The 14845-nt window shown below is 40.7% G+C and overlaps 1 protein-coding gene across 3 annotated transcripts in view; it reads left to right on the top strand.

Annotated features, from left to right (window-relative positions):
- The window catches only part of cnot6l (CCR4-NOT transcription complex subunit 6 like), a 66705-nt gene that overhangs the window by 5726 nt on the left and 46134 nt on the right, over positions 1-14845 (top strand). Inside the window, exons 1-2 of one of the 3 annotated variants that reach the window (XM_033023841.1) lie at positions 2562-2694; positions 14177-14299. The exons of 1 other annotated variant lie outside the window; for it this stretch is intronic. In XM_033023841.1, coding sequence (XP_032879732.1) covers positions 14239-14299 — 61 coding nt within the window. In that variant the 5' untranslated portion in view covers positions 2562-2694; positions 14177-14238. Of the gene's footprint in view, positions 1-2561; positions 2695-14176; positions 14300-14845 lie in introns of those variants that run through there. One more of the 3 variants, XM_033023833.1, reaches the window with a different exon arrangement.

Genomic DNA, 14845 nt, shown 5'->3' with positions numbered 1-14845 from the left:
CTATTGAGGTAAATGTGGACTGATTAAGTTGGCAAGCTTTTTCCTTGCTTGTTATTTTGTGTAATTCTCTTTGTTGTCCCAGCGAAGACCCTTTTAGTGGCATGGTATCGTAAAGCAACTGTACCTGTGCTTTGCTGCCCGCCTAACATTTGAAGCTGATTGTTATAACAGCTGTTTGTGGGATTGTAAAGTACTTGTTGCCGTGGCATTTTTTAAGAATTAGTTTCGATTAAATTAGCTGACAAGTGCAGTTTGCACTGCCACTGTAAGCAGGTGTTGGAGCAACCAAGTGGAAATGTCTTTCATTCTTGAATAGTTTAAGATGCCGAGAACAAAGCACGATGCCAATTAATAGTAAAGTTTCATGGTGTGTCGTTCTTCTGTTATAAAATAAAAAGGCCTGACCAGGTATAGGCAGAATTCCTTCTTAAACAATGTCTTGTAGATCTCAATGTCCTTGCCTTTCAGAGGTTAGTACTGTGTATGCAAATGTCTGTATTTCATATCCCATCTGATCTCCAGTTAATGTGAGTAAATCATTGCAAATATGTGTGCACCTCCAAAATGACACTGGCACTATTGTTTCAGAAATTTACATTTTAGTGGCACAGTACATGTAAATGTTGAATGATGTATTTTTAAAGAAAAATGGCAGAACTAGAAGAGGGTGGCGCAGTGGTAGAGCTGCTGTCTTAAAGGCCAGAGACCCAGGTTCGTTCCAGACTGTACAGAAATCTCTGTACAGAGTTTGGACATTCTTCTTGTGACTGCGCGGGTTTTCTCCGGGTGCTCCGGTTTCCTCCTACATACCAAAGACATACAGGGTGTAAATTAATTGGTTTTGCTAAAAATTGTAAATTGTCCTTGATGTGGAGGACAGTGTTAGTGCACGGGGATAATCGCTGGTTGGCACCGACTTTGGGCCAAGGGGCCTGTTTCTGCGATGTATGTCTAACGACTAAACCACTGACCTGTTAGGATCAGTATAATGTGCGATGCTTTAGTCTGTTTAAATGATTCGACCTCTTGTTATTCAGCCTCCGATAGACTTATCACATGGTAAAGAGAAACTCGGCCATAACTTATCATGTCAAAGAAACTATTGGAGAAGTGTGGTAACTGTTGTTATATAGGGGGAAATATCAGACATTTTCTCAACAACCTCTCAAAGGGGTATCAAAGGTATTTTATTAGTCACATTCACATACACCTAGGTGTAGTGAAGTGAAATGCTTTTTGCCATTTTGCAGCACACAAAAAAAGTATACAGACATAACACCAATGAGAGTCTTAAACACAAAGAACATCCCCCCACAATGGCTCCCACCATGAGGGAAGGCACAAAGTCCAGTCCCCAACCCCAGTTCACCCATAGTCGGGCCTATTGAGGCCTCCACAGTTGCCTCTACGGAGGCCCGATGTTCCTAGCCGTTCTCGCCGGGTGATGTTGCTTGGGCGTCGGGAGAGTCCTCCCAGCGGCCTGGGAACCCTGGAACGGCCGCTTCCGAACTGAAGGCCGCGGCTTCCGAAGCCGACAAGGCCGCGCCGGTTGGAGCTCCACAACTGGCGATCTCGTCGCGAGATCCCAGGCTCCCGATGTAAAGTCAGCGCCGCAGCTGGCCGCTCCTCAGACCTGCAGCTCCGCGATGTTGTTCCCTGCGGTCTCAGCTCACCGGAGCTCCAGCGCGGCGACCCCGGCAAGGCATCGCCCGCTCCGCGATAGCGCTCCAGCGCTGTGCCGCCGCCGAAAGCCGTGGTTTTGGGCGGTCCCCGACAGGAAACGCCGCTCCAGACCCGCTGGTAGGCCGCGAGGATGGGTCGAAGCTGCAGCCCTGAGAAAAGCCGCCTCTCCGACCAGGTAGGGATCCTGAAAGGTAGTTTCCCCCCCCCCCCCCCCCCCCACATAAAAAAAGTCTAGACCTCCAACAAAACACTTTAACTAACTTAAAATAAAAATAAAAAGATGAAGAGACAGACAGCTGCTGGCTGGGCAGCCGTGCACAGGACAGCGCCCCCATAAACAGCATTGTGTTAAATATTTCTTTTTTGTTATTTTGGTTGAGGCAAAATACTGATCAGGAAATTAGGAGAATTCCCCAACCTCTCTTGGAATGATGCGGGATTGTTATGACATTTGGGGACCTAATTTATTGTCTAATTTGAAAATGACTCCCCTGGCCTCCAGATTTTCAGCAGTCCTACAGTTTTGACATCCATGCTGAAATGGAGCGAGAGTTTTGATTGCAACCTTCTGATTGGACTGAGAGTTCCCTCACTAAGCCAACATCAATATTATTACAAGCATTGTTTATTGTGGCTGAATAAGCCAAATAGTTTTTATTTTGCAGGAGCTTCTTAAATATTTACTTCTCTACTTGCTATTGCTTTTTTGTAATTCTGGCTTGATGCCATAGATTAATAACAGTTGTTTAGCCTTGGGATTTCATAATTAACTTTCCAATTGTGTATTTGCTACTTATAATTTTTAACCAAAATTCCAAAACCTTCAGTGCCAAATAGTTCTGGTGAAAAAATTCAGTTTGCAATTTTATTTATTTTTGATCCATGTGAGAATGAGTGAATGGATCAACTTGACCTGGCAGCAATTTAACTGCGTCACTCTAGAAAGTCTGGAGGTCTGACTGAAATGCATGAAGACCAATTTGGAGGATTAAATCACATTATGTTTGGGAAGTAAGTATGTAGTCTGCATTTTATTATGATCTGAAAATAGTGCCTTGGTGCTTGTTTTTGAGATCTTAGTTAATGTGTTTATTAAATAGAATATTTCCTGCTGATATTCCTTTTGGAATGTTTGGGTCGTGGAGCATCGTTGCAAATGCACACACAATATGTTCTGTAGACATTTGTGTGTCCATTTCACTTCAGCATTATCACGCTAATTGGATTTTGTGAAGTGGTTGAATACATTGGAGATAAATAAGTTGCTCAGGCATTTCAGGCTTAGTTTTGACATCAAGGTTGAGAAAGATGTAGCATATTCAGGCAAGATATTCACCTGTGCTTTGTTATTCATACCGGTACGTAATAACCAAGTGCAAATGTCCAAGAAGAACAATCGGAGGATAAATGGAGAAGGGACTGAGGGGACGGAAGGGGAACCAATTACCGATAATGGGCATTTTGGTTAGTGTTTCGAGGCAGAGAATTCCTTGTAATGCAGTGTTTGATAATGTTTTGACATGGCCAAAACAAAATGTGCTTGTTTATCTGCATTGTTTCCTGGTGCTTTGAAATTTAACACAAAATTGCATTTCCTGTCCACAATGATTTTGCACCTTGCCTTGGTGATCTCCTCTGCCCTACAACAAGATGAATGCTCTTGCGTTCTTTGCATTTTAGCCCTTTTACATTTACATTATCTCTAGGAGGCTGTGGCTTCCATTTTTCAGAACAAAAACTCAGAATTACATAACTAAATCTGCTACTTTTCCCTTTCAATCAAACTTTTGAAAATGTTTCCTGATAAGTCCTTGCTTGGTTCAGAATTTTGAATCAGAACTCTCGTGGTGCACTTTGGAACATTGTGAATAATTAAAGAGGCCAAATAACTTTTTAAATAATGAGGGGTTTTATGGTAGGCATATGCATTGTTATTTGTACAAATCTATTGAAGTTAAGGCAAGATAATTTACCTTGGGTAAATATCTGAACGTTATAATTTGCAATGTCTCTTTCAATTAAAATAAATATATATTTTTATTTTGTATTCTACATCTGCAAGCATCCCAATATAGCAATCAAAATTACTTTGATGTTCAATGGTAAATAATTGTGTCTGATCTCATAAAGAACAAAAATGATCCTGTTCATTGTTCTTTTGTCTATTTTTTAATAAGTTACCAGTTTCATCCAAATACAGTTTGTATTTTGATGTGAAGTATTGATCTAACAAGGTGCGATTACAGGGACAGGCCTTCCTCTTGGGATTTTGAAAAAGTCGTCTTTTGTTTCTGGGAGAGATGTATCCGTTTCTCTCTTTTTGCTAATATGTGCTTCCTAGCTTCTCAAAAGAATGGCCTTGTTTCCGTTTTAATATTGTGTACACTTTTTCTACAATCTCCTTGGAACAGATGATACTGTCAGCAACCCTCTCGGTTCCTTTCAAAATCTTAAGACTTTGATTAAATTATCCTTCCACTTTTATATTCTCATTCTCGTTTATGTACTCATTTTGTAATGTTATAGTGTACCACTGCTGAACCCATTCCAAGGTCATTATATCCTTAGCAAGGTGTGGTGCCAGCGACAGTACACAATGACCCAGATGCAGTCTGGTACACGTTTCACACAGCTTTAACACAACTAGCTTCCATTTTTAAACATTCTGACCCTCAATGTAAGTGTCTATATTACATTTTCATGTTTTTATATATGTCCACCACATGTTCTACCATATACATGTTTTTAAATTTTCATTTACTATATTCAACTGATCGTAATACATTCAAATTGAATATTTTTGGGTTCCAGTGTTTCTAATTCACAGATGAATTAATATTGATCTTTCTCTGTATCAATTCATCTGTACACTTGTCTGCTCTGAAGTCTGCCACAATGTCACCCATGTGCTTAATCTGTGAATGTCACTGAATTTTATGTACCTTTCTCTATCATATCTTTCACAATTATTCAGTAATTTTATCTCAGCCAAAACTACTTTGGCTCCCATTCACTTTTTCTCATTGCATATAATATTTGTTTTAAAAGATTATTTATTTGTATGGTTGACTGACTTTTACACCTTCCCCTTTGAGTAATGGATGTGGATGTTTAATAAAACTCAAGCAAAACAGAATGCTACTTTTGGCACTTGGGGCATACTGAAGGAATAGTGTAGAGAGCTTCATGTCACAGTGCTGCTGATCTGCTCTGAGCACAAATGGTACTGATCATGCTGTATATATCCCTTGGCTAGCCACCTCTTTGCAGGGTATGGATTTGCGAAGAGGGTCTGAAGAATGACGCAAGGGTCCTTGTCATGGTTTATTACAAAAAGCTCTCATATATGGGCTGTTTCCAGGGACGCATTGGAGACGGATATCAAGTGCTGCTGTTGGTCTCCCTGCAGAGATTGTGTGGGATCCAAGAAGAGATGGATGACTGGATAGAAAATTGGCTTAATTAAATAATAGAGACAATAGGTGCAGGAGTAGGCCATTCGGCCCTTCAAAAGGAAGCTGAGGGCAATGGTAGAGGGTTACTTTTCAGACTGGAGCCCTGTGACTATTGGTGTGCCTTGGGGTTCGGTGCTGGGCCGATGGCTGATTGTCATCTATATCAATAATTTGGATGAGAAAGTGCAAGGCATGATGAGCAAGTTTGAAGATGAGACTAAAGTTTGTGTTATTGTAGGTAGTGAACACGATTGTCAATAATTATAGCATGATCTTGATCAGATGGGCAGGTGGGCTGAAGATTGGTTGATGGAATGTAATACAAAGAAAAGCAAGGGATTGTATTTTGGGCAATCTAACAAGGGCAGGACCTACACAGTGAATGGCAGGGCTTTGGGGAGTGTTGCAGAGCAGAAGGATCTAGGGGTGCAGGTACATTGTTCCTTGAAAGTGGCGTCACATTGTTCCTTGAAAGTTGGTCAAGAAAGCTTTTGGCAAATTGGCTTTCATCGGTCAGAGTCTTGAGTATTGAAGTTGGGAGGTCATATTACAGTTGATTAAGTCATTGGTGAGGCCACATTTCAGTATGATGTTCAGTTTTGGTCACCAGGTTAGGAATGATGTTGTGAAACTGGAAAGTGCAGAGAAGATTTATGAGAATATTACTGGGACTCGAGGGCCAGAGCTACAAGGAGAAGTTGAGCAAGCTAAGGACTTTATTCCTTGGTGCGCAGGAGGATGAGGGGTGATCTTATAGAGATGTACAAGATCATGAGAGGAATAGATAAGACAAATACACAGTCTTTTGCCAAGCACAGGGCATTCAAGAACTAGAGGACATAAGTTTAAGGTGATGGGGGGAAAGATTTAATAGGAACCTAAGGGATAAGTTTTTTACACCAAGGATGGTGGGTGTATGGAACAAGTTTCCAGAGGAGGTGGTTGTGGGAGGCACTATCATAACATTTGAGAGACATTTGTACAGGTACATGGAGAGGATAAGTTTAGAGGGTTATGGTCCAAATGTGGGCAGGTGGGACCAGTGTAGATGGGGTAAGGTGGTTGGTGTGGGCAAATTGGGCTGAAGGGCCTGTTTCCACACTGTTTGACTCTATGACCGTTGAGATATCCGTCAGGGAATGTTGCCGACTGGACCATTTCAGACTGCATCGTTACGTGCTGAGGGACACACTGAAGCTTGGTGCAGCCAACACCAAGAATCTTTGGGGGAGGACCACAGACTAGAGTTTTTTGATTGCTGGACATTCAGGGGCAGGGTGCAGTGGGGCCAACCCCTCAAACAAGGGAACAGATATCACTCCAAAGGCCCAAATGAGTGACAAGGGCATTTTGCTTAAAGCTAGGTGTGAACACTACTGAGTATGATGCTAATGATTATATAAATGCTGAGAATGTTTGGAGAGTTTTTGCACAGCTTTGTAAAAATATATTTTTTAATTCTGATTTTTATTTTCTGGGGAGTACATTCTGAATGTAATTGACAATGTCACCTTCTCGGGCATGTTTTGGGATTGAGAAGAAATTTGATAATCAGAAACTTATGTCATCATCTCTACACAACTCTCAATGGAATTCAACCATTAGTATATGTGCAGGAGATAAGAAAACTTGACCTGCGATGAGAGAAATGTAATGTGAAATGTAATGGGGGAAAAAACAGGTACGGGACACTGATTTTGGATGATCAGCCATGATCATATTGAATGGCGGTGCTGGCTCGAAGGGCCGAATGGCCTACTCCTGCGCTATTTTCTATGTTTCTAAATGTAAATTGACCCGAGGGTGCCGGATAGAACTAGTGTCTGGGTGATTGGTAGTCAGTGTGCACTCGGTGGGCTGAAGTGCTTGTTTCCACGCTGTCTATGTCATTAACAGTGGCAGCTTCTCTGGCATGTTTTGGGATTGAAAAGAAAATTGATAAGCAGAAACTTAAGTCATAATCTCTACACACCTCTCAATGGAATGCATTCATGAGTATATGTGCAGGAGAAAATAAAAGTTGAGATGAGAGAAATAGTATAGGATTGAGAGCTGTAGCTTCTTTGGCATGAGACCTGATCAGGAAGGACATGCAGTCGGGTCTGGCGGACAAAATTTAAATGGTTGTGAGTGAGTTTGGGGAAATGGGATGGTGGGTGGATTAGTGTTAGGAATGGCTCCGCTGTGAAACTAATGACATAAATAGCTGGGACGGCAGTTATTTACAATATGTAATGATTTAGATGAAGGGATTAAAAGTAACATTAGCAAATTTGCAAATGACACAAAGCTGCGTGGCAGTGTGCACTACAAGGAGGATGCTATGATGATGCACGGTGACTTGGGCAGGTTGGGTGAGTGGGTAGATGCATGGCAGATGCAGTTTAATGTGGATAAATGTGATGTTGTCCACTTTGGTGGCAAAAACAGGAAGGCAGATTATTATCCAAATGGTGTCAAGTTGGGAAAAGGGGAAGTGCAACGGGATCTGGGGGGTCCTTGTTCATCAGTCACTGAAAGTAAGCATACAGGTACAGCAGGCAGTGAAGAAAGCGAATGGCATGTTGGCCTTCATAACAAGAGGAGTTGAGTGTAGGAGCAAAGAGGTCCTTCTGCAGTTGTACAGGGCCCTAGTGAGACCACACCTGGAGTACTGTGTGCAGTTTTGGTCTCCAAATTTGAACAAGGACATTCTTGCAATTGAGGGAGTGCAGTGTAGGTTCACAGGTTAATTCCTAGGATGGCAGGACTGTCATATGTTGATAGAATGGGGCAGCTGGGCTTGTATATTCTGGAATTTAGAAGGATGAGAGGGCATCTTATTGAAACATATAAGATTAATAAGGGTTTGGACACGCTAGAGGCAGGAAACGTGTTCCCAATGTTGGGGGAGTCCAGAACCAGGGGCCACAGTTTAAGAATAAGGGGTAAGCCATTAAGAACGTAGATGCGGAAATAACTTTTCATACAGAAAGTTGTGAGTCTGTGGAATTCTCTGCCTCAGAGGGCGGTGAGGGCCGGTTCACTGGATGCATTCAAGAGAGAGTTAGATAGAGCTCTTAAAGATAGTGGAGTCGAGGGATATGGGGAGAAGGCAGGAACGGGATACTGATTGTGGATGATCAGTCATGATCATATTGAATGGGGTGCTGGCTTGAAGGGCCGAATTGCCTACTCCTGCACCTATTGTCTATTGTCTAAAAGAATAGTTGAATAATTGAAGAACCCTGCTGATTTTGTTTTTTGTTCTGTTTAAGAAAGAACTGCAGATGCTGGAAAATTCGAAGGTAGACAAAAATGCTGGAGGAACTTAGCGGGTGAGGCAGCATCTATGGAGAGAAGGAATAGGCGACTTTTCGGGTTGAAACCCTTCTTCAGACTGATGTCGGGGGGCAGGTAAAAGAAAGGAAGAGGTGGAGATAATGGCTTGTGGGAGAGCTGGGAAGGGGAGGGGAAGGAAGGACTATCTGAAATTAGAGAAGTCAATGTTCATACTGCTGGGATGTAAAGCGAAATATGAGGTGCTGTTCCTCCAATTTGCGCTGGGCCTCACTCTGGAAATGGAAGAGGCCGCGGACAGAAAGGCCAGGTTGGGAAAGGAAGAGGGAATTGAAGTGCTGAGCCACCAGGAGATCATGTATGTTAAGACGGACTGAGCAGAGGTGTACTGCAAAACAATCGCCGAGCCTGCACTTGGTCTCGCCTATGTAGAGAAGTTGACACCTGGAACAGCGAATGCAGTAGATGAGGTTGGAGGAGGTGCAGGTGAATCTCTGCCTCACCTGGAAAGACTGCCTGGGTCCTTGGATGGTGTCGAGGGGGGAGGTAAAGCGACAAGTAGAATGGGATTAGTGCAACTTTAGTACAAATTGGTGGTTGATGGTCGGCATGAACTTGGGCTGAAGGGCATATAGTTGTATCCCTGAATTTCTTCTTGTATCCCTGAGTATGTAGTCATCAGCAAGAAGCTGCATAAAAAACACACAATGTTTACACCTCTTTCACTCGAGTGGCAATAATTCAATCTTAATTGATTTCAGGATAACCTTGTTTGTTGTACATTTCCACACAAAGATCGATAAGTATATTTCTGCACCACTGGTAAAGCTTGAAAGATTTATTGTTTTTTATCATTGTGACCATCTGACTTTGTCAGGTATTATCTGTTCACTAGCATTTGTCTTGCTAAATAGTCATGTGTCTTCTGAAAGCAGTCCCTGCATAAAAATAAAAAAGTACTTATTGAGAGTTGAAACCATGAACGTTCTCAAATCACAAACAACAGTCTTCAATGCACAAAGCCATATTATAGTATATTGTATTGGACAAGACCAATATTTAGGAAATTTAAAGTTGGAATTTAATTTTCTGTCTGCAAATTCTTGCCATCAGTTTATCTCAGTGTGAAGCAGCAACAAATAGTTTTGTAGGATGGCAAGCTTCTTACCCAATAAAAGTAGCGCTATCTTGATATAATGCTACTGATGATTTTGTGAACACTATTTGTCCTATGCAGATCAAATTGGTTATAACATGATTGTGATCTGGAACTAGAGAATCACTTAAAACTCACTTGGGAAAATGACAAGCAGAAAAATAGTGCTTTGGATTGCACCTAAATTGGAGGAGAACAAGGATATCCTGGCAGAGAGATTTGTTAGTGCCATTCAGGAGGGTTTAATCTAGTTTGGCAAAAGGGTGGGACCCAAAGCGGTCGTGTAGCTGATGAGAATGTGGGATGATAGGATAAATTGCATTTGTTTGCACGCAAGAAGCCTGACATGTAAGATAGATGAACTTGGAGCATTGATTGGTACGTGGGATGTTTAAAGCTTTTACAGAAACATAATTGAAGACTGGGCAGAACAAGCAGCTCATCACTCTGGGTACAGATGCTACAAGTGTGATCGAAATGGGAGTAAGAGGAGGGGATTATAGGATGGCAAAAGGCAGAAAAGAATAATTACTTGTTATTGAGATGACCTTATCCAAAGACATTTGTTTCATCCTTGTGATTTAATGCTTGGACAGCTCTATAACAAGAAGAATGGGTATTCTCTTTTAATATATGAAGTCTAAAAACAGCAAATGGTTGAAACCAGCAATAAAAAGAAATGATATTATAAATATTCAGCATGTCAGGAAGCTTCTGTGGAAAGGAAAACCGTTAATATGTAAAGTTTATGAGCTTTTGTAAATCCTTTCTCATCTCATGACATTAATTCTTCTCTGTCAATGTGGCTCATGGGATAACATGAAAGTCAGGAGTTGTCATTCTGAAGGAGACACATGGGGACAATGAAATGTAGCGTAGCTTGAATTTGGAGAATTAAGGAGTAAGCGCAGAGGTTTGTGGTCGGGGTAGACAAGAGGCAAAGGCAGTGGTTTCTCCTTTATTTTTGGTTTTCCTGCTCCTACGTGTTATCAGGTTCTTGTAATTTCATGTCCAGTGGCTCTCATAAAATAACTGCAACAATTTTTAACTGCAATACAACCATTGTATTTCCAATAATTTAGACATGTTTTGATTTTACATATTGCCTGGTCAGAATTTGGTCACTGATAGAAAATAGAAGTAAATCTTGCATGTTAAAAAATACACGTTTGTTAATGACGTAGTTAGTTTATGTAAGGTGTTTCTGAGACACATTTGTCATCTGAATTAGATTGGGTTATGCTGATATTGCTGAACTTGGTAACAGAAAGTTAGGGAATGAAAGATAGAAATATCTTCTGATATTATTCTGTCATCTTTTTCATTTGGAAGTATTAATGTACTGCAATGGCAGAAAATAAGAAAATACCAATCTGGCCAGATCATGATAATGGGTATGCAATTCTGCCAAGCAACTGGTGCTGTCCTGACTGGTACTGCAACTAATAAATGTTACTGTTGCAGTGGCAACATTGTCCATAGGCAGTGTCCATATTAGGAGGGACTAAAGGGCCTGTCCCACAGTACAAGGTAATTCAAGAGCTCTCCCGAGTTTATTAAAAAAAAATCAAACTCGTGGTAAGCACGTAGAATGTATGCAGCGGGTACGTCGGAGCTCGGGGACGTCTCTTAGTGACGAAAATAAGACTAAATAATTTGTCTTATTTGTTTATGATGACAGTGAAATTGATGGGGTTTTGAGTCGTAACATTGTGAAGTAGATGGTTTAGTTTAGATTTTTGTACTCTCATTTGGAATTCCAGGAGTTCCTTCCAACAGTTTCCTGGATTTTCACAGTTTGTGTTTTGGATGTTCTCCCGAACAGTCAGTGTTGATGTGAATTTCAGGAATTTACAAACTGTGTGAAATATCTAAAAAAATGTCACACTTTGAAAGGTGTGAATATTTTTAATGGGGAAACTCAGCGGGTGAGGCAGCATCAGACTGAAGAAGGGTCTTGACCCGATACGTCGCCTATTCCTTCTCTCCATAGATGCTGCCTCACCCGCTGAATTTCTCCACCATTTTTGTCTACCGTTGATTTTTTTCAGCATCTGCAGTTCTTTCTTAAATATTTTTTATGATGTATTTTAATGGTGTATCTTCACGGTGTAATCACTCTTAATGAAATCTGTGGTCCTTACATTTTTTTTAATTGTTTTAAGTTTTAGAGATAGAAACAGATTATTTGGTCTGCCAGTCCACAGCGACCATTGATCACCCGTTCACACTTGTTCAATGTTATTCCACTTTTAGAGAGAGGGACAGACAGCCACAGGGACAGACAGCCACAGGGACAGACAGCCACAGGGACAGACAGCCACAGGGACAGACAGCCACAGGGACAGACAGACACAGGGACAGACAGACACAGGGACAGACAGACACAGGGACAGACACACACAGACACAGACACACACAGGGACAGACACAGACACACACAGGGACAGACACAGACACACACAGGGACAGACACAGACACACACACATACACACACACACACAGACACACACACACACACACACACAGAGACAGACAAAGACACGCACACACAGGCAGACAGACAGACGCAGAGACAGACACAGACAGACAGATGCAGAGACACACACAGACAGAGGCAGGCAGGCGCAAAGGCAGACAGGCAGGCAGACACACACACAGACCTAACAATTTGCATGCTTTTGGGATGTGGGAGGAAACCGGACCACATGGAGGAAGCTTTGGCTGTCACAGGGAGAACATGCAAACTTCACACAGATAGCACCCAAGGTCAGGATCTCTGACGCTGTGAGACAGCAGCTCTACCAGCTGCACCGCTGTCTGAAAACGAATTTTATGCATGTAGGTTGTAATATCCTCATTCTTCAAAATTTAATGAATTTCCTTCCCCTTAACATTTATTATATCGTGTAGATTTTCCAGTTTAAAAAAAAATTTTGAACGTGCAATTATATCGATATTGCTAAAATGGGATATTGCTTGTGTATTTTGTTTTTGTTTGCTGTTGGTGAAGATTCTTTAAATTGATTGGGTGTTTGTTGATCACATTGATAATATAAGTGCTAGACACCATGGGATACCTGATAGCAACTGATGTGAATAAAGCAGAAGTGTGCACCATAGATTGTAAGCTCGTTGTGGGTAGCTTTCTTGGTCAGTGAGCATGGGAGATTTGGGTGAAAAAATACATAAAATATTGAATGTAAGAAAAATAAGTAGAAGTAGGTCGCAGGTGATTTTTTACCTTGGTGTCGCTTTCCTGTATAAATCCCAGATCATTTGATTCCCTTGGCATCTAATAATCTATTGATCTTTACCTTGTTTGTACACACTGATTGTCCCTCAAGAGTAGTGGGTTCCAAGGATTCACTATCTTACAATTAAGAAATGTATTCTCAACTCTGTCCTGAGAGGCTAACAAAATAGAGGGTTTGATTCCTTGGTTCTGGACACCTCAATAAAAGGAAATATCAACTTTGTGTCCACCCTATAAAATTCATTGAAAAGTAGCCTCTTTCTATACACTTAATTTTGCTGGTTAAAAACATCAGTATGTAAAAAATGAGAAATAAATTGGGCCAATCAATCATCCTGGATTTCCCCAATTCAATCCTCCTTATCTGACCAATGCATTTCACGGTATCTTATGTACTTTTTAACTATTGTATATATCTTCATTTCCATGGATAGATTTCTGAGGGACATCTTATTGAATAACTTCTGAAAATATGAATAAAATTATTTTCTGATCTGAGAAACAAAACCAACAGGTCCATCCAGGTTCCAGAGCTCACTTTAATGAATCTTTCTGGAATCAAAAATGCTATATTTGTTCATTTACAGATTTTATTTTCACTGATTTGCACCCTGTTTGTGACAGTATTCTGACCTTCACAACAAAACTCATTGAGTATTGAACCGTGATCAGCTTTGTATGTCATTTTATGTTCATTGAAAAATAAACATCCTTCAGTCTAAATTGTGAACTGTTTGTACATGTTTACATTATGGCATGTTTTGTAGCAATTGCTTTCTTGCTTCTTTCCTGCCTCTATCACTCTGCTTCATGTACTGTTTATTAGTTGTATGTGAGATACTATGTGCTATTGATACACACTTAAATAGCAGATTTTCAGTGGTTTTAAATGAAAATTCCCTGAAAAGTAGAATTTTCCCTGGCTCTATCTATTCAAAAAGCACTCCCTATCACCCAAATCAAAAAAATCCCTCCCTCTCCTAATTAATGCTACAAATGAACTTCAGTGGTTTATATGCTTATAGCTGCAGCTTATTTAGTACAACAGGAACTCTTGCTGCAATTTGAATTCATAAAAAAACAAATTTTCATCTTATTTTAATCACTTTTGTGTAGTTCATATCAGGTCCATCTGACCACGTAATTGAAATGATGTTATTGTCGAAGTATTTGGCTATGTTACAGTCGATATTTGAATCTTGATATTGTGCAGATGCCAATTAAAATAGCTAAATTTGATGTTGCATTGCCATGTGATAAAGATATTTGCAATTCTACATTCATAAAAAGTCAAAAGAAGCAGTGTTAGCGATTGGATTGGAAAACTGACTATTTTCCTTTTCTAGACTTAATAGGATTGCCAAAAGAAAAATATGATCCAAAAGATCTACGTAGAATATATGCAATCATGTCATTAGAAGAGGCGGCTAATGGGAAGAAATCACAATGGGCAGAATTAGAAATCTCTGGTGAGTTATTGTGGATCTGCCAAAAGCTGCTTGTCTCCCCTTGTGGTGTGCATGAATTTATAGAGCGTATGCATGCAATTCTTTGAAGCCCTGGATGTTAATGTTCCATTTGTGAAATGTAAAAATTCACTCTTTGATCTTTCTCGTAGTGTTCCTGTCGTATTTTAGAAACACATTGCGGCACCTGTTGTTTTGCATGTGCTCAGACAGACCAGCATGTTATGCTTGAAAATTTGTTGAGCACAGTCGTCTAAACACTAGATTAAATGCAGTGTGGGAAGACTGGAAGGCTGCAAATTATTCAACTTGGAAAGTGCTGAACTGTTGATCCCGGTTCTCACGGTGGTACAAATGCTAAAAATGGCATCCACAGTCCAAGGCGACACAAAAGACTGCAGCTGCTAGTATTGTGAGCATAAAACAAACCGGGGGAAGAATTCAGTGGGCCTAGCAACGTCGGTGAAGTAAAATAGATTATGTTTTAGGGTGGACCATTGTAAAGACTGATGGAGTTGAGGGCAGATAGCTAGTAGAAAAAGTTGGGAT

Source organism: Amblyraja radiata, chromosome 1 (genome assembly GCF_010909765.2).
Source record: "Amblyraja radiata isolate CabotCenter1 chromosome 1, sAmbRad1.1.pri, whole genome shotgun sequence".
NCBI lineage: Eukaryota > Metazoa > Chordata > Chondrichthyes > Rajiformes > Rajidae > Amblyraja > Amblyraja radiata.
Note: the sequence above shows the minus strand (reverse complement) of the source record. Positions and strands in the feature narration are given on the sequence as shown.